Source organism: Trachemys scripta, chromosome 11 (genome assembly GCF_013100865.1).
Source record: "Trachemys scripta elegans isolate TJP31775 chromosome 11, CAS_Tse_1.0, whole genome shotgun sequence".
Taxonomy (NCBI): Eukaryota; Metazoa; Chordata; order Testudines; family Emydidae; genus Trachemys; species Trachemys scripta.
Window position 1 is genome coordinate 73,698,567 of NC_048308.1, and position 19,265 is coordinate 73,717,831.

Sequence of the window (19,265 nt, forward strand, 5' to 3'; positions counted from 1 at the left end):
GACAGTCCCATCAGACCATCCCCTCCATAACCTTATCCTGCTCAGTCTTGAAGGCAGTTAGGGTTTTTTGCCCCCTATTGCTCCCCTTGGAAGGCACACATTCAAAAGTGATTCTTGTCACAAAGGCCTCATTTCAAAGCAAAGCACCTAAGCATGTGCTTACATCCCTCTAAAGTCAATGGAACTTAGGCACGGGCTTAAGTGCTTTACTAAATTGTATCTAAACGAGAAGAAACCGTTTGTGCACAATTCCTTGCTATCAAAAGAACAGGACCAAAATAGCACACAGACCTATGAAAACTGTCTTTTTAAAAAAGGAATGGCCACTTTTCAGTAAATTCTCTATGCAACTAAAGTCTCAGTTTTAGAGGCAAAAAAAGTGTTAAAACAGCATTGCACTTGTGTTTTCTATTTCTGCTTTAATTTTTCAGTAGTAAAATCCACTCCATGGAGGAAACGTAAGTTACATACTAGTCTAAAGGCACTTTTAGATATCATGTTATATTGCGAGTCAAAGCAGTTAGAAATAAAGCAGTGCATTGATAGGGGAAAACAAGGGTATTCTTCTTACAATATGAAGCTGTGAATATTAGTTTTGGATTTCTGTTCTAACTTCCAACATCATGTTAAGATTTTTTTATAGATGTAGGAAATATAGGAAAAAAATCCTAGCTTGTTTAGAGAGAGAAGGTAGGTGAGGTAATATCTTTTACTGGACCAACTTCTGACAGTGGAAGGTACAAGTGTTTGAGCTACACAGAACTCTTCAATTTTGGGGAAGGAAGCAGAGTATGAGCTAAAAACAAGTTGCAAAGACTTTAGTTTAGGAAATAATCCATTTATTTCAGATTACCGATTCAGGAAATTTAAATGTGGATGTTGACGTGAACTATGGACAGTTCTGAACTCTGTAACCAGAACAATTCCATTTTTTGAATAATTTTTCCTTTTTCCATTGATTGAACAATATGAGCTCCCATCTTGTGACCAAACACTTGAATTCCCAAATCTGTTTAGTATAGTGAATAAAGCATTTGCATATATCTCAATAGTAGACCCTCTGAAGGTTATTTCTTCATGTTTTCACTGCATTTTCAATCTCTAAATTATCTATTGTACCTTCTGCACAGCAGATCTTAAATCACTTGTATCTGCTGAACTTAAACCATTGTTTAAAGAGATTTCTAGTCCATGAGGCTGTGAAGATCTCATTTGGAAGCTAAATCCAGCAGACCACTTCCACCTACCACCCACAGTTTGCCAAGCAGGAGTAGTAGGGAAGCTGACAAGATTCTACTAAGATTCAGAAGCCTATGAAAAGCAGTAAAACTGTCGAGAATCATGTTAATTACATTCTGCACCTGCTTAGGGAACGAGAGGCAGATATTTATGTTATTCATAAAGATCCCCCTAAGTAGTGGGGATTGGGCAGGGTACTGATCAATCTTTCTCCACCATCCTTAATCCCCCTATGGCAGCCAAGAGGAAGGGAGAAGGATGGGGAAAGTGTATATTTATCTACCTTTGGCCATTAAGATTTCTGGTAAATTTTCAAGTCATGTTTAGGAGCTCAGTGTATTCTAATATAATCAACCTGTCACACAGGAATGTGCCATATCCACATTTACGTCTCGTAATAATGTTCCTCAATTTGTGCAATAGTCCCTGCAGATACAATAAAACTTTAGTCTCAGCAATACCCAAAATCCCAGCATTAAAATGTTTCATCATTAGAAACCTTTGATGAAATGGATACAACCCTCAAACATTTACCACAATTCTGTAAAAGCATCAAGAAAGATGCAAAGGCATCTATTAAGTGATTGGCCTTCCTACGTTATGAGAGTTATGGAATATAACGAACTGCCTAATTGTGTAACCAAGCATATGTGCAAGCTTATAAGTACTTGGCCCTCAAATATTTTGCTGGCAATTTAAAAGCTACTGAAGTTAACTATAAATTGGTGTCTTCAGGTACCAATAAGTTTACTTATCTCTACTGGCTGAAGCTGTCTTCCATTATACCAGAGCCAGTTTTTGCTGTGCTCCAACAGGGCTTTATTCAATCACTTGATATGGTGCTTTAACTTCCACATTAATGACTAAACTAGAATCACAAGGGAACAGGTAGGGCTTAGCTTACTCATGGATCTTCCCCTCCCAGTATATGTTTAAATTACCAGGTTATCACCTACTTTTGCTTTAAAAAAAAAAGGGGTGGTGGGGTGGTGTGGGGGGAGGGATGTCAGGAATGCACTTAATTCCCTTACCATGAACAGAAAAATGCTTAGCTATCATTTCTGAAGGCTACATCTGCAAGAAAAAATGAACCAGCAGAAAGATCCGTTTCAGAGGATAGATCCAACCTGCCACAGTGATGAAAGGATCAAACTTTTCAGCAGTTCCAGGGTCTGTGCTCAAGAAAGGATCTTTAATTTCCACCAACCATCCAGGAACTACACAACTAGGTGGGAAGTCCTACACTGTTAGTTAATTTGATTCATATTTAGCCTTTACATTTGTCCCTAACCACAGAGATTCCTGCTTCCTTAAAAGATGAATCTGTCATCTGAATTTCCCATAAATCAGTTACATCAGTACTGGAATTTTGTCCCATTTCAAAATAATTAGCTGAACATCAGCTCACCTCTCAACCATAAAGTCGAGTTGTACTCTGAAAAATGACTAAGACCGGGTTGAATTCAATGTTTACTGCGTCTCAACAATTTCCAGATAACACTTGGTTAAAAACTGACCTATAAACAGTTTAAAAAATAGGTTTGTACTCTTTTTTGTTTCTTTATGATGATTTTTCATTTCCTTGGAAAAACAAAACACGCATACTAAGCTTAAAGATCTTAAAGAAACTGGTTACAAGTAGTAATTTCTCACCCTAAATGTTGTTTTTGGGCAAGCTGCAGAAATTCTTGAAGGTTAGCTACCCCCGGTTGCAGCTTAAATCTTCAGGTATCTTAGTGACAGACCAGAACCCTTTTCAGCCTGGGTTCAAATCAGTACTCCTCCCCCTTTCCCTTTGTCCTTGTTCCATAGGTGTTTCCAGCACCTAACCTTGTAATGTCAAAGTAGCAACCCAGGAAGCTTCTCAGGAAGGAGAGCGATTAGTATCTTCCAAGTCTTCTTATTCTTTCTAATGGCTCATTCAGCCTAATGGCCTACTGTCTTGGCGTTTCCCAAGTACACACACAGTTGTAATTGTTACACAGTCCATATTTCTAACTTCAGATAAATAAATGATACATGCATACAAATAGGATAATTATATTCAGCAAATCATAACCTTTCCAATGATATATTACAAGGCCCATCTTGCATAAAACATCTTAGTTATGCCACATTCATATTTTAAGCATATTTCTATAAAGTATATGGAGCATCATGTTACAACCCCTTTCAGAAGTCTGATTTGTCTTGCGTACCCCCAAGTAACATCTCACTTAAAAACTACTTCCTTACAGAATCAAACAAAAACACAAAAAAGTGTCACAGCACACTATTACTGAAAAATAGCTTCTTTTCTCATTTTTACCATAATAAAATTAACGGATTGGAATAAAAATATTGTACTTACATTTCAGTATATAGAGCTGTATAAACAAGTCATTGTCTGTACGAAATCTGAGTTTGTACTGACTTCACTAGTGCTTTTTATGTAGCTTGTTGTAAAACTAGGGAAACATCTAGATGAGTTTATGTACCCCAGTGGTGGACAACCTGCGGCCCATCAGGGTAAACCGCTGGTGGGCCACGAGGCAGTTTGTTTACATTGATCGTCCGTAGGCACAGCCGCCCGCAGTTCCCAGTGGCTGCGATTCACTGCAGGTTGCCCACCACTGATGTACCTCCTAGAAGGCCTCAGGCTGCCCATCACGGGTACCCTGGTTGCAAACCACTACTCTATACCAGTATAAGCACTGTTATATCAATATAGCTACACATACACTAATTTAACTATGCCAGCAAAACCCTTAAAGTGTAGACAAGACCAAATAGCACTTTCCTACAAAAGATGCCTCTGCAGAGGCATAGAAACCTACTTGGCAGAGTTTGATAAATGCATATTGGCATCACAATGTTGTTCTTCAAATTTTCTCCAATGAGGCCAAGACACTTTCTGCCATGATACACCTTATGGAGGACACCTCAGTTCCTTCATGGAATGGTTTCCCAGAAGCCTAGTATGCCAGGCAATATAGGATTTTAACATCACAGCTACAAAAGCTTTGAAGCCCGTAAAGCCCTAGCATTTTGGATAGAACAAGGTACAATCGGTGTGCATACATTACACATGCATGAAGTATTTGTTCTCTCTCTGCAGAAGTTCAGTTTGCCACAATCTTTGCAAAAGATGCTCAGAATCTTGGCAAAATGATAGATCTCTCTCCTGAGAAGCCTGAGAAGATGAGTTTACTGTGAGCAGAAAGATTTCTGGAGTTCTAAGGGCAATCTTGCCCTCGTATGAAGTGTAGTGATAGTCCTTGTATAGAAAGAGGTGCTAATTCCAAGACCTATTTTTCCAGAGATAGTGTCTAGTAGAAAAACAGGCCTTGAGGAACAAATGGAAATGGAGAGGTAGATATCAGGGATTAGCTGCATGCTGCCTCGAGGTCACAGAAACTAGACGAGAGATCTCTTGTGTAACTCAGACTCACAACAGGCTTGGCTATTAAACATTCTGATAATTGACACCTGAAGATACTCAGTAGAATGCCACTAGAGTTGGTACCTCTCTTTATAGGGCACTTGGTTGTAGAACCCTATCCAAAACTTCATGGAAAAACTCTAGTATTGCCAAGGTCACCAGAACTTTTATATCCTTCCAACTGTTGCTCTCACATGAGAAGTGGAAACATGAACAGGTAAATGAACAGAACTGTGTGTTATACTGCTGGTATCCAGATAGAATTCTATCAAAAAGTCTAATGGCGACTTCTTTCCTCTCTTTAATGCCAGGCAATCACTTGTCAATTGCCCACATCAGGAAGAAAAGGGCCTTTCTTCAATAGATCTAGTGTTGTCTACAGGTGCACCGTATCTGATTATTACGTCCCACAAAATGCGCCTTCTGGGTCACTGGGTGTCCAGCACAAGATAAAATGATTACTTACCATAGAGTAATTATGGTTTGAGGGATGTTTCCCATACAGATTCCACTCCTGCTGAGCAAAAGTTGATGTGGATTTCTCTGTACTGACTTCAAGACCTCATGAGGTGAAAAGTTTTAGGACTGTTTGTACTGAGTTGGTCATCTATCATGGTGATCCCCCTCCAATTAGCCAGTCTAGACAGTGATGTACTTGGATTCCTTGTCTCCTCAGAAGAACTGCCACTACTACTGGACATTCAGTGAAAATCCCTGGAGCTGTGGAGAGGCCAAAGGGGAGGACTCTGTACTGGCAGCATGATATTCCTACCAGAATTCTCAGGTATTTTCTGTGAGCTAGATGTATGTAGATGTGAAAATAGGCATCTTGCAGAGAGCTACAAACCAGTTCATAGGATCTAATTAAGGGTTTACAGAAGCTAGGGTCACCATTCCGAATTTGAAACAGTGGATGAGGGTGTTGAGATGATGAAGACAGAGGATGGGTCTCAACCACCTTTCTTCTTTGGGACTAAGCAGTGGGAATAAAAAGCCTCTGTCCCTGAAGTTCAAGGGCACCTTGTTCCCCAGTTGCAAAAGGAAGTCAACCTCCTGCTTTCACCGTCTCTCAGGAGAATGGATCAGGGAGGGTATTGGAAGGGACTGGATGGGATACCCCTTACTTACAATCTCAAGGAACTGCTGTCTACTCCAAGCCGCAGATTGTGGGTGCAGCCAAGGATATTGCAGTGCATTACCTCTAGTGAATCTTTCCTTCTCCTTCAATCACCGAACATAAGTGAGTCAAGGGGCCTGAGATATGCCTGTTTGTCTTGACTGCTTTTCTTTCTGGAGTTGGAACAAAGTTGCCCTTGAATCTTTTAGGGCACAGAATGCCTCCACAGCGCCACTGTACAGCTAAAGAGGTCACTGCCCTCAAAAGGAGGTCCTCAATTGTTACCTGTCTGGACCTCCTTAGGGAAAGCTGAGGACTGGAGCCATGATGACCTCCGCATTGCTATTGCAATGGCCACTCTATGTGGCACCAAGTCAGACACTTCCAGAACAGCCTGCAGAGATGTTCTAGGCTGTCAGTTGGCCCTCAGGCATGAAAGAGTTCCGTTCTTGGCGCTCCCTGAGCAGCTAACCCACAAGATTAGACAGTTTGTACCAGTTCAAGAAATCAAATGTAAAGAACGGCAGTTGATACTTTGCTACTCTCGTTTGCAGACTCATGCATGAATAGATCTTTCAGCCAAAAAGATGCAATTTTCTGGGATGCTTTTCCCGGTTTGTGATTTCAGGGAACCTTGCTGCTTTGTCCTCTGCTGCACTGCTTGCACAACCGGAGAGGCAGGTGCAGGATGTCAATAAAAATATTCAAACCCCTTTGCAGGGACTTGCTGGCTTCTGGCCATTCTCTTGGAGGTGGCAGAGACAGGAGCAGGTGGATTTGGAAGGTCCAACAGACTGTCCCTGAGCAGCATGGCTAATCTCCCTGGAGTTGCAGAAGGAAGTATGCCCCAAACTACCTGTTTCTCTTGTATTCAAGGGGAATATACACGGTTTCTGCTATGCATTTTTATTAAGTCTTGGAAAACCTTGATTTCATCTGCAGAGGATACTACAGCCAGATGTTCCTGCTTTAGAGAATACTGCTCCTCTCCAGTCTCCTTCTCTTGCCTCTGCAGCAGCTGTGGATGGAGCTGAGCTGTCTGGGAAGGGTGAATCTCTCCTGTGCCCAGACACAGCACAGCAGACTGGCTTCCTGGAGGAGGGAACAGCTGAACAGTGCAGGGGGTCTAGCATGGCCAGGGCGAATATGGACACTGCAGCAAAGGACACATGGAGGGATACCAGGTGGGGTGATCTCTATGAAGGTCTTTGCCTCTTCCTCGCATCCCTAACCAATTCTTCTCTGAAGTCTCTCCCTGACTGCCAATGACATACCTACCAGGGGAGAGATGGAGGACAAGTAGGAGATTATTCCCTGCTTTGTTTAGGGAGAAGGAAAAGAAAGAAACATAGCTCCTCTAACAGAGGGGCAGTCCTATCAGGCGTACTATGCCTGTGAACTGGGGAGGTTTGTATGCAGGACACTCCTCTGGCGAGGCAAGTAGGTCAGCACTGACGACTCAGATATCAAGGACACAGTCAGTACCATGGTGATGGATGTAGTCAGTGCAGAAGTGCTGGGCACCAAGGTACTCTGTCACGGTCAGTACAGCGGTTCCTAGGCTTAAGACAGTACAGCTTGAGCTGCCTCAGACATCAGTACAGAGATACTGGAATGAGTCCTCTCATCTTATTATCCTTCACTGACCAAGTCCAAGTGTTATGGTGACTCGTGCCCCATGCTACGGGCCAGGGAAGGTACTTGGAATGGGGATCTCTGGAACACCTTGCCTTCCTGCCCGAGACACACCAATGCTGACCCAGTGGCAGATGAATGAGGCCTCAGAGGAAGCAGCTCAAGAGCTCAGAAGGGAGTTGTGGCTCGCTGGGGCACTGAGGCAGATGGACTGACCCACAGATTGAAGCTTTGCCAAAGATCTGCCAGAGTCTGAGGAGACTTGCATCAACTTCTCTGGCAGGAAAACTTTCAGCCTCACCTCCCGTGCTCTCTGGGTGCACTTAGAGCAGGGGTCCCCAACGTGGTGCCCGTGGGTGCCATGGCGCCCACCGGGGCGTCTAAGTGCGCCTGCGTACTGGCCAGCGGACGAGCATCCGCCGAAATGCAGTCGACAAGCAGAGTCATCCAGAGGTGTTGCCGCCAAAATGCCACAGATTTTCGGCGGCGACACCTCTGGATAACGCTGCTTGTCGGCGGCGACGCCTGTTGACGTTGCTGCTTGTTGGCGGCATTTCGGCGGATGCTCGTCCGCTGCCACGGTCCTCCATGGCTCGTTGTCTGGTGCCCGCCAGACGAAAGAGGTTGGGGACCACTGACTTAGAGAAAGAATAGCACATGGAACTACATTCCAGAATGCATCCCTCCAAGACATATGAGGCACCTAAAGTGTCCATTGTTGATTGGCACAGCAGAGTCACATGGTGACTTAGTTTAATTTTCAATTAGCCTAGAGACATACATACACACCCACACAGGGAGTATTAGAATCATGGCAGAAGTTAACTATGAAACATTTTATTTTATTTAGATGTCAACCGGCAAAAGGAAAACTAAAACTACACACTACTATACCAATCTAATAAATTAAACCGCACACTGCACAAGAGCAGCAGACACTGTCAGGGGTCCAGCCTTGCAGTCATGAGTGGTAAAAAGGAACTGAGTAGTGCTTGGGCCCTCTCTACCTTTGTGCCCTGGGGGGTGAGAACCAGGGTACCTAGTGCATAAACATGGCCTCAACAGAAGACAGCGAGCCAAGGCTCTTCGGGTGATTGTCCACACCTATTCCCCTCTTGGCAAACATGCGTCCCGTGCACTCGAGACTCTGTTCTTTTTTGGCTAGCCATGCACCAAGACAGGAATCTGTGCGGACGATCACTCAGAAGAACCATGGCTCACTCTTCCTCTTCTTGAGTGCACCCTTTACTTTGAATTATCTTTAGAAGGCGTCTTTCTTCTCTACCCAAGATATAATTTCTATAGTTTCTGAGGGGAGTTTTGAACTTCTCGTTACTCCCTGGATTTTGTTCAGAGTTACGACTGGTGGTGCTGTCAGAGTCAGTCAAAAATGGTGGACTCTGAAATTCTGGAAAATGGTAAAGAGTTAGCGGCGCACTTCAGAGGTTGAAGTTTTCCTTTTCCTCAATAAGCAACCATAACCACTATGGAGAGGTAAGCAATGGTGAAAGGGTGTCTGAAGCCTTACACCTACTCAAAGGTTTCAGTCAAAAAGGTTTTGTACAGAGGTGTTCTCTCCCAGAAGATCTGACCCAAAAGGCTGCTGTCAGGCAAACACAAAACAGAAACCTAACCACAAAGGGAGAAACTTGAACTGATAGGGCTGGAGGGGACAATATTTAACGACTGTCTTATTTGCATTTTAAAAAGTGGTGTAATTTTGCTTAATTTCTGGAAATGTTAAATTAAAAAACTACTGCATTAATTCCGCTCCAACAGAAGCACATATCTTCATAAGACAGAAAGCGAAACATGATAAACTAGCGCAATCTTGAAAATACTTACTGTAAAGCTTGTCTGTGTCTGACAGTATTAGGATTTCCCCTTATTCTGTCCTTACTGCGCACTCCTGATTTCAATATTTTGTTGCCAATTTTTACTCTTTCAGAAAAGCCATGTTTCTGTGTGTCTCTCATTGACCCACATTTTTTTTTTTTTTTAAATGGAGATATCCCATCTCCTAGAACTGGAAGGGATCTTGAAAGGTCATTGAGTCCAGCGCCCTGCCTTCACTAGCAGGACCAAGTACTGATTTTGCCCCAGATCTGTAAATGGCCACCTCAAGGATTGAACTCACAACCCTGGGTTTAGCAGGCCAATGCTCAAACCATGTGGGTGCATTGTATTTTAACTACTAACAGGAGTTGAGGGGACTACATGGTGAAGTGCCCTAGCCAGTCATCGGTGGAAAGCTGAATGAGGTATAACATGTAGAGACACGTTTAACAGTCTCATCCAGTCCCAGTGGGCATTTGGCAACCCCGCAATCACCACCGCACAAATGGCAGTTTCTGTTTGAGGCGCCCAGGACTTGAACAACAGGGATGTGGCAGTTTAAGTTTCAGGCTCTTTGGCAGCTTGCACAACACACTTGCCTCTCAAGTTTGAATAGTCTCTCACATTCACTAGTATTACATTTATTAGTAAATGTGTTTTAAAACTATACTAATGAGGAAATGGTAAGCAATAGCAACTTCATTTACATGATTTAGGCAAAGTCACAGCCAGTATAATCTAGTGAAAAAAAAACACAAGTAAACTTCATAACCAAGAGCGTCTTGGAGAATTATTAAATTAACGTTATATCTTGCAAGAGGAACCTCTTACAGCACAAAAAGTTTTGTAGTGAGGGTTTTGTATTTTAAAGCAGACTAATATACACAAGGCAACAGTTCACGAGAGATACTACTGCTTTGCTAGTAGTCTCATTACAATAAATTCTTACTAGATTGCCAATAAAATACAAACCAAGTTGAATTATGCATTCAAGCGCTAAATTTCACGGGTGAACCCTTGTTACAGTAGAAGTTTATTCACTTGTTTTTTGTCTATATTTATAAATGTATACTGGTTTCAATACATCAGATGCCAATTATAAACAAAGAATGAATATGCAGACTTCAGAAATAATTGCTACATTCCAGAAATAAACATTACTTGAAAACATATTAATATGCATTGAGTCATGCATGTCAGAAAGAACAGAATAAATAATCTGTCTACCCTTTTCAACATCTACATCAGGGATGCCATAATTGTGCTAGAGAAGTTCCCAAAACCCACACCTTTCTCTGCAAAATACAGAGATAACTCTTACTTGCATGCTGATAACATGGCCATATCCCCCCCCCACGCCACACACACACAGTGGTCTCCCAAGGAACTTACATCTACTAGAAACAAACTACAGTACCCTCATGTAACATCACAGAAAAAATAAAAATTCAAATGACCACAGATTTTTAGAAAGAGAAATTGAACTCACCTGAAATCACACATAATGACTATAGGAAGTTTGTCAGCTCTAACAGCTGTCAAAGACAACAACCCACAAATTATTCCAACAGGGTGCACCCATGTATAAACTATAGGTGTTTTGCCTCCGCCACTGAATGTTGTCACCCCAACAATCAACTGACACACCTGGCTGTGAAGGAAGATTAATTTTTTTGATTGAGGAAACAATGTTTATCTCCATGTATTTCTCCAGTGTAGGCAATGCCTGAGATCAGCAAAAAATAACCCACTTCCAGATCTCTTGTATCCAGGAAGGAGCGAAGCTGCTGCAAGTAGTGGAAAGGGGCTGCCTGACACTTCCCAAAAGACATCTCTAGCAGATGGTCTGGGAATTCCAACACTGCTTCTTCTAGAGTAAGGTTTTGAGAGCCTCAAAGCTTTTCTTTCCCATCCAAGTAGCAAGGTTGTTGCTGGAAGACCATTATCAATGTGGGCAGAGAGTTTCTATGAGGAAGTATCTGTCATAAAAAGTTATAGCAGAAGATGATACGAGGGAAACCAGGGAAATATAAAAGGCTCTGGGAAGGGTGGAAATCAGATTCCTCTAGTCGTTTTTGTTTGTTTTTGTTTTTTGTAAGCGTGAAAGAAAATAAGAGATTACTATATAGAGGCAGAGCTTTTAAATATACAGTAGCAGTAATTAAATAAAAATTCATTAAATACGTATCTTCAGATATATAATGTACTATTCCTTTAGTGTGTGCACAGACTTCCAGAGCAGTACACCGTGTTAGCATATTGGTATGCTTGGTCATAAAACCACTGTTTGTATTAAAAACCCAACAAGAAACAAAATGTCATCAACTTCCACTAGTTTTTTAAAATAATATTTTTTAAACGTTCTACATAATCCCAACAGTTTCAGCACCTCCAGCAGAGGGCTTTAAAAGTGAATTTCGGAGCAAAAACAAAAAATTGTTTTGTAATCTTTAGTGCTGTTTTACAGTATATAAAAATAGCCTTGAACTTTAAAAAAATTAACTGACAAGACTATCAGGGCCTCCTTTCCCCCTTTTTGCTGAATGACCCTGACAAAATATTTGGAGGACATGAATAATGATATCCAAGGCCCAAACCCTAGCTGCATCTCCTTCTCGCTTGCCATAACTGAGGCTGAAAGATATCCAGTTTTACAGTCTAAAATCCACACTCCCCCTCCCCTCAGTTGGTGAAAAAGGGAACTGCAGATCAACTTACACTATTCCTGTCCTCAGAATGGCTTGACAAGGTTCTCCAGAATAGAGAGGAAATGTGGATCTGGTAATCCTGATATTTGTAACACAAGTGGAGAAAAGGGTTTAAATACAAAACCTTGACACATCACAAAGAAGCAATGTAGTGAACTTTTTGCTTTGCAGTTCACCTACCCCATTTTTCCACAGAAAGGAGAAGTTATTGTCAGTCTTAAAGTGTTATTCAAGCCTTACAAGTATGACCCTACCAAATTCACAGTCCATTATAGTCAATTTCACAGACACAGGATTTGAAAATTGGTAAATTTCACATTTTCAGATGTTTAAATCTGAAATCCAGGGTGCTGTAAACCTGGGGGTCCCGACCCAAAACGTGGGGTGGGGGGTATTGCAAACCTGTTGTAGGGGGGGTCACAGGTTTGCCACCCTCACTTCTGTGCTGCCTTCAGAGCTGGACTCTGAAGGAGGCAGCCGCAGGAGGTTCCTGGAGGTGGGTCTGAACTCCTCCCGCCACCCCCCAACCTCCAGAGCAGCTGTGCAGGGGATGAACAAGTCCTGTCCCTCCCCAGCCCTGCTAGGGAGCTCCTAGGAACAAGGGGAGATCGGATTTCATGGGGAAGGCCTTATTTCATGGTCAGTGACGTGTTTTTCATGGCTGTGAAATCGGTAGGGCCTTACTTATAAGCACTGAAAAAATTGAAAAGTGGGTTCTCACCTTTTACAACTTCAGATTTCTATAATAAATCTTGTTCCTAACATCTACAATTTTATTTAACTTTTGCATATAAAATAGAATTTGCCTATTTAGAGTGGCCTTTTAATGGACAAATATTTAATAGTGATGTTATTAGTCTCATAGAATAGAATATAGAATAGAGTATCAGGGTTGGAAGGGACCTCAGAAGGTCATCTAGTCCAACCCCCTGCTCAAAGCAGGACCAATTCTCAACTAAATCATCCCAGCCAGGGTTTTGTCGAGCCTGACCTTAAAAACCTCTTTTCATTTCTCCTTTCATTTCTCCTCACACTGTAAAAGTTATCAGCATTTCCACAGGACCCACTGTAGTAATGTCTTGTTGAAAAACAGGAGAAAATCTGATTTGTTGAGCCATCTTCATATGAAATTGATTAAATAAATGGTATATGCAAACAAGAGGAAATACATAAATATATGCACATATTCTTGGAAGAAATTAATTGTAATTTCAAACCACCATAAATTAGTGAAAAACAGAGTTACGTATCATTCCTATTTGTGACTTTTAAAAAGTTAAGTGGTGCATAATATAAGAGGACTCAATTTTAACAGTCACTGTCCTATTTTTGTTAGGTATTTCAGAACAGAAGCCAACACAGCTCCATTTTGTAATACTAATTTAGTAAGTGCAGCTACAAAATCAAGCATACCAGCTTAGTAGGTTATGTAAGCAAAATTAAAACATTTGATTACAAATGTATTACCTCATTCTATACAACCGTGCCTTGTACTTCCATCTCTAATCACTATTCTCATGCTGTCAGTACAATGGTCGCAATTCAAATAATATTGTAACATCTACAAAGTACAGTCTTTTCTATTTTAAAAAAATAACCCAAATATTCCATATTGAACCAACCATGGAGTGTCTTTCTTATTAAATCAATTCTAGAATTAATTTTTAGAAATGTCAATTATGATGTACGTAAACCAGACTAGACCGTAGGAGTTAACTGCATATGCATTCAAGAAACTACTGACAACTATTATTAAGGTTTGAAGGATTCAGTTTTTAATCAGTAAATGTTGATTTCACCATAAACGCGCACAGACGAAGAAACTGTTACATTGGTGATAATCGAAATGTACAGAGAGGGAAAGAGAAAAATGCTGCTTGAGAACTTATGAGTTTGATTTAAGGATACTTTGTATATTTTGACATGTGATGCTGACAATTTGTGGTTAACCGTTATGGAGCGTTAACTTTTTGAATCTCACTGTCTAGTCATTAAATTATGGTCTGACGACCCCTCTAATTTCCCACAATTGTGAAAATTTAAATAGATAAAAATAAAAATGCTTAAAACCCATAATTTTGGGCAACTTAATATTTAAAATTAATAAAGGTTTTAAAATGCTTAGAAGTAAACATCATATTGTCCATCGAAATAAAATAAAAATTGAATTTTGCCAAGCCTAACTATTCTTAATAAATGAAAAGTGGGTGTTAACTTAGGGAAATGTTACATTAAACTGTTGTTTAGGTTCAGCATCCTTCCAATGACTATAGTACTGCAAAAAGAATAAAAGTATTTTCAGAACATGTTTATTACAGTAGAACCTCAAAGATACAAACACCAGAGTTACGGACTGACCAATCAACCGGACACCGTGGGGAACTGGAAGTAACCAACCAGGCAGCAGCGGAGATTAAAAAAAAAGCGAGTACTGTAATGTGCCTGTCTTGCATCTTAAAGGTAGGTACATCTGGGCGGCCTGTCCACACCCCACCCCCAGGGCAACCACTTACAGCAAGGCACTGGGGCTGCCAGCCCCAGACAGTTGGAGCCTGCAGAACAGGAACAGTGCTGGGGTCTACGCAGCTTTGACCCCTCATTCCCCCTCCCCGCACATGGGGGACGAGCTGTTGAGACACACACACACACACACACACACACACCCCTGCCAGCAGAGGGACCAGCCGGGGCTGAGTAGGGAGGCCAGCGGCTGCTGAATCCAGGCCTGGAGTGTCGCTGGATCTGGAACCTGAACTGTGCTCTGTTCAGAGTTACGAACATTCCAGAGTTATGGACAACCTTCATTCCCGAGGTCTCTGTAACTCTGAGGTTCTACTGTACCTGTTCTACTGGAATATGTTGTATAAAAAATTATGGCCAACTGACAATTCTCAGTTAAATGTACTTACACAACATGTAATCTTTATGACTGTATTGCTGTCATATTGCCCCACAGCATACAACAGATCTCCCAAATCATCAACGTTCAACATGACTGTGAATGTGACATCTACACTCGGTAAAAGAGCAAGAGCGGATAACATTTCCCACAAATACCAATCACAACCAAAGTCTTCACAACTACAGAGGTGTAAAACACGAAAATTGTATCAATTTTAGACAAATTAAAATTAATGTCTTGCCATAATTTATTTCTCCTTCCAACTCAACTAAGAGATTGATGATATTAATGATTTGTATTACAGTGGCACAGAGGTTCTCAAAATGTGGTCCGCCAGCTCCATTCAGGGGGTCTGCGGATAATTCCCTCTAAAGTGTGCGCCAGGGCAGTCGCACATGAGAGAATGAAGGGCCACTCATCTAATTAGTGGAGCCGTGCAGGTGTGGCTTCACTAATTAGGTGCCTGGACCCTGGAGAAGACGCACATGTAAGGTGAGGTAATGGCCTTGGGGCATGGGGTAGGTGGGAAGGGAAAGTGGGGTGAGAACAGGGGGTGGGGGGGAATTTGGGACATGCAGGGCTGCGGCGCAGAGAGAAAGAGGCAACTTTCCCCAGCTCCAGGGCTGCGGCTGCCAGGGAGAGACAGCCCTCCTTCCCAGCCCCAGCTCACGGGCTACCGCGGCAGGGGAGAGCGCGCACATCCATCGCATTAGAAAGGTAAGACTACGGATATTAAAATATGAGTTGTGTGCTTTTATTTGTAGAACGAAAAACATTAATTATTATTAAGCTTTTTATATATAGCGTTTTTATCCAAAGCGCTTTACAATAGTTAGCTAATGGTACAAGCAATATTTGGAAAGATCATTAAGTGGTCCGTGAAAAAAAAAGTTTGAGAACCACTGCAGTAGCACATAGACACCCCAATTGGTATCAGGGCCCAACTGTACTAGGCGCTATAGAAATACATAATGCAGACCCTTCTTGCCCTTAAGAGCTTTCAATCTAAACAGACAAGATAAAGGCTGTAAGAAAGGAAGTATTATACCCATTTTACAGATGGTGATTAAAAGCCAAAGTGTAGTCATGGCTAAGAACAGAGGGATGACTTGTATCACAAAGAAGGTAAAAAAAACACATGCAAAATTAAAAGAATTACAATTTTACCGAACGTGCTAATGACAATTTAAAAGAATGCACAATGCATTCAGTTCAAGTTGACAGGTTGTAAAAACAGCAATGCTCTCAGCTTCACATACTTAACACTTCTTAGCTGAACAGGTGTTTAGCTTAAAAAAATGTATCATTGTCTATAAACACTCCAGAAAAACTGGAAAGCCTTCCTGGCCCAAGACACCAGGATCCCTACTTCTACTCAGTCTTCCAACTTACCATAGTTACTAAAAAAAACCTTCCAAAAATGAACTGATGCCATGTTTTCTTCCAAAGTCTCCAGCAAGCAGATCACTCCAGAGTCTCTGCTGTTGCTCATAAGTACATCAAGGCTTACCAGAATGAAAATGATCAATTCAACTGATGCTGCTCAGAAACCTACACACAGCTGTGCAACTCACAGGTGCTGGTACTGCTCTGGAAAACTATGACTAGAACCAGAGGCAGCACCTGAAGCAATTCATGGTGAAGGACCCAAGAGTGAGAGTAGGGCAGAACCCTTAACCCCACATCCACACCCCCTCATAACTGCCAGGCAACTAGGAGACCACCACCACCACACACACATTTCACAGCAGTCAGGAGATGGAACATTTTACAGCAAGCAGCTTTGATTGGAATAGCATGGCAGACACATTACTACCTCCCTGGAGGCTCTCCGGTACAGTGGGAGAGAGAAAAGGGTCTTTCCCTCTTCCAGCACCAGGAGTTGAGTGGGAGAAGCAGCGTCAAATCTAGTAGACACCTATTAGCCAAAGGTTGGTGCAGAAGAAGGAGCCCCTGAGCAGAATCCCAGCGCCTTCCCACGTTCCAGTATCCCAGACAGTATTCTAGCAAAGAAACCACTACATAAATAAATATTAACACCATTTGAGGGCCTCTGGAGAGGTGCAAGGGTATGGGGGCTTTACTTTTAGCTATGCTCATTGGCTGGAATGGGACTTCCTCATTGCACTGTGTTGCTGAGTGTAACTAACTAATGTCAGGCCACCTAGAACTTATGGAGAGTCACTTTTCTGTTTAAAGCCAAAATAACTGAATATAAAATGATAGTATAAAATGTCCGATGACTAACCAATGCTTCTTAGTACCGTAGACATACCACACTTCCCATCCCTACGGGACTTGCACGAGGAATTCACATAGTGCCCGACTTTGGGGCACTTCGCTACACAATGCAAAAGCTCGTATAGGGCAGCAATCATCCCAAACCGGGGGGAAAAGTAACCCGGCTCCTCTCTTCGGCGTGTGTCTACACTGGGGGTTGGAGGGCACACCGGGCACACGAGGCAGAACAGGTCTGACCCGCACTTTCAGGCGGGCTCGGCCCCGAGCACCCCGGCATGCCCGCGGCGCTCTCCCCGCCCGGCGCTCCCGGGACACGCCGCGACGGGGCTCCCGAGGCTCTCAGGCCGCTGGGCGGGCGCGGCCAGCCCGGCACTGGGCACTCGGAGCCTCCCAGGGGCAGCGGGGCGCTAGCGGCCCGGTCGCAGGGCGGACCCGAGCCAGCCCCAAAGCGGCGGCGCTGCGGGCGGGACACGGGGGCCGGGCCGAGCCGGGGGTCCCGCCGCCGCCCTCTCACCTCCCCCCGGCCCAGCGTGCGGGCAGCCCAGGACCCCGCCCCGGCCCGGCCGGGCCGCAGCGCCGCTCAGGTGCGGGGCTCGCCCCCCGACTCGCACCTTCCGACAGCTCCAGCTCCAGCTCGGCCAGGCTCTCGCGCACCTCGGGCGGCAGCGGCAGCGCCTCCAGCGAGCAGCCCCCGCGCTCCGCGGCCATGTCCGGCTGGCGCGAGACCCCGCCCGCCGCCTGCCGCCTCAGGGGAGCCCCCGGCCCAGACAGGCGCAGCGCCGGCCACTCCCCTCCCCGCACCGCGCGGCCGCTGCCGCTGCCGCTGCCGCAGCCACGGACGCGTGCACTGCGCAGGGGGCGGGGCCGCGAGCCGGGGGCGGGGCTCCGAGAAGGAAAGGGGCGGGGCTGGGCTTGCAGGGAGAGCGGCGACGAGGGTCGGTGGGGACTACAACTCCCAGACTGCCCCGCGCCGGGACCGCGGCTGCACCGGCGGCCGGGAACAGAGAGGATGCCGGGAAGTGTAGTCTCCCAGAGCGGGGCCGGGGCCGGAAGCGGTTGAACCGCAGTGAGCCCCGCCCCCGTGACTGGCCGAGGTGGGGGTAGGCCCCGCCCCCGGGCGCGTCCTTCCTGGCCGAAGGGGCGGGGCGGGGCGGAACCGGGGGCGGGGCCTCCCCTGGCAGGGGAAGCGGACAGCCGGGCCCGGTGCCGCGCTCGCGGCGCCCATCCAGGCTGAGGCGGCCCCAGCCCCTGCGTCCCCCGGCCCCGCGCGGGAGCATTCCGGTGCCGGCCCGACGGGCTCTCCCGGCGCAGCTAGACAGGACCCGGGCGCTGCGTTCCGTGCCTGGGGGCCCAGCTGTCCCGCTTGCGTAGGGACAGGCCCTGGGCTTGGGGCTTTGTCTGAGACGTCTAGTCCGTCCCCCCCCGCCTCGGTCCCGATTCTCACCCTTGCTGTCTTGTCATCACCTACAGCATCGCCCCCCCCCGACAGCTGCTGCAGCCATTGCTGCTGGGGAGAGCGGCCCCTCAAGCGGTTTTAAACCATGCACAACTCCTACTACAAGAGGGTGCTGCCTGGCTACAAGAGGTTGTGATCTACTATTGGTGCCTGACCTGGTGGCTCTATCCTAAATCATAGGGTTAGACGGGACCATAAGGGTCAGCTAGTCTAACCCCCAGCCAAGATGCAGGATGTGTTGTGTCTAAACCAGCGGTTCTCAGGCAGGGGTACGTATAGCCTTCAGGAGGTATCTCAACTCAGCTAGCTATGTGCCTATTTTACAACAGGCTACATAAAAAGCACTAGCAAAGTCAATACAAATTCAAATTTCATATAATGACTTGTTTATACTGCTCTATATCCTATACACTGAACTGCACGTACAATATTTATATGATAATTATATGGTAAAATGACAGTAAGCAGTTTTTCAGTAATAGTGCGCTGTGACACTTTTGTATTTTTATGTCTGATTTTGTAAGTAGTTTGTAAGTGAGGTGAAACTTGGGGGTATGTAGGTCAAATCGGACTCCTGAAAGGGGTACAGTAGTCTGGAAAGGTTGAGAACCAGTGGTCTAAATCTTCCAAGACAGATGGCAATCCAGCCTCCTTTTGAAAACCTCCAGTGTAGGGGCTTCCACAACCTCCCTAAGCAATATGTTCCATTG

General features: G+C 44.4%; 1 protein-coding gene across 5 annotated transcripts in view; it reads right to left on the reverse strand.

The window, feature by feature from the left end:
* The window catches only part of DIP2A (disco interacting protein 2 homolog A), a 191,809-nt gene extending 173,934 nt beyond the window's left edge, over window positions 1-17,875 (reverse strand). For 3 of the 5 annotated variants that reach the window (XM_034786563.1, XM_034786564.1, XM_034786562.1), the window contains exon 1: window positions 17,711-17,866. In XM_034786563.1, the coding sequence (XP_034642454.1) occupies window positions 17,711-17,807 (97 nt within the window). In that variant the 5' untranslated portion in view covers window positions 17,808-17,866. Of the gene's footprint in view, window positions 1-17,710 lie in introns of all 5 variants that reach the window. The other 2 variants (XR_004647764.1, XM_034786565.1) reach the window with 1 other exon arrangement.
* Between the last annotated feature and the right edge of the window lie 1,390 nt (window positions 17,876-19,265).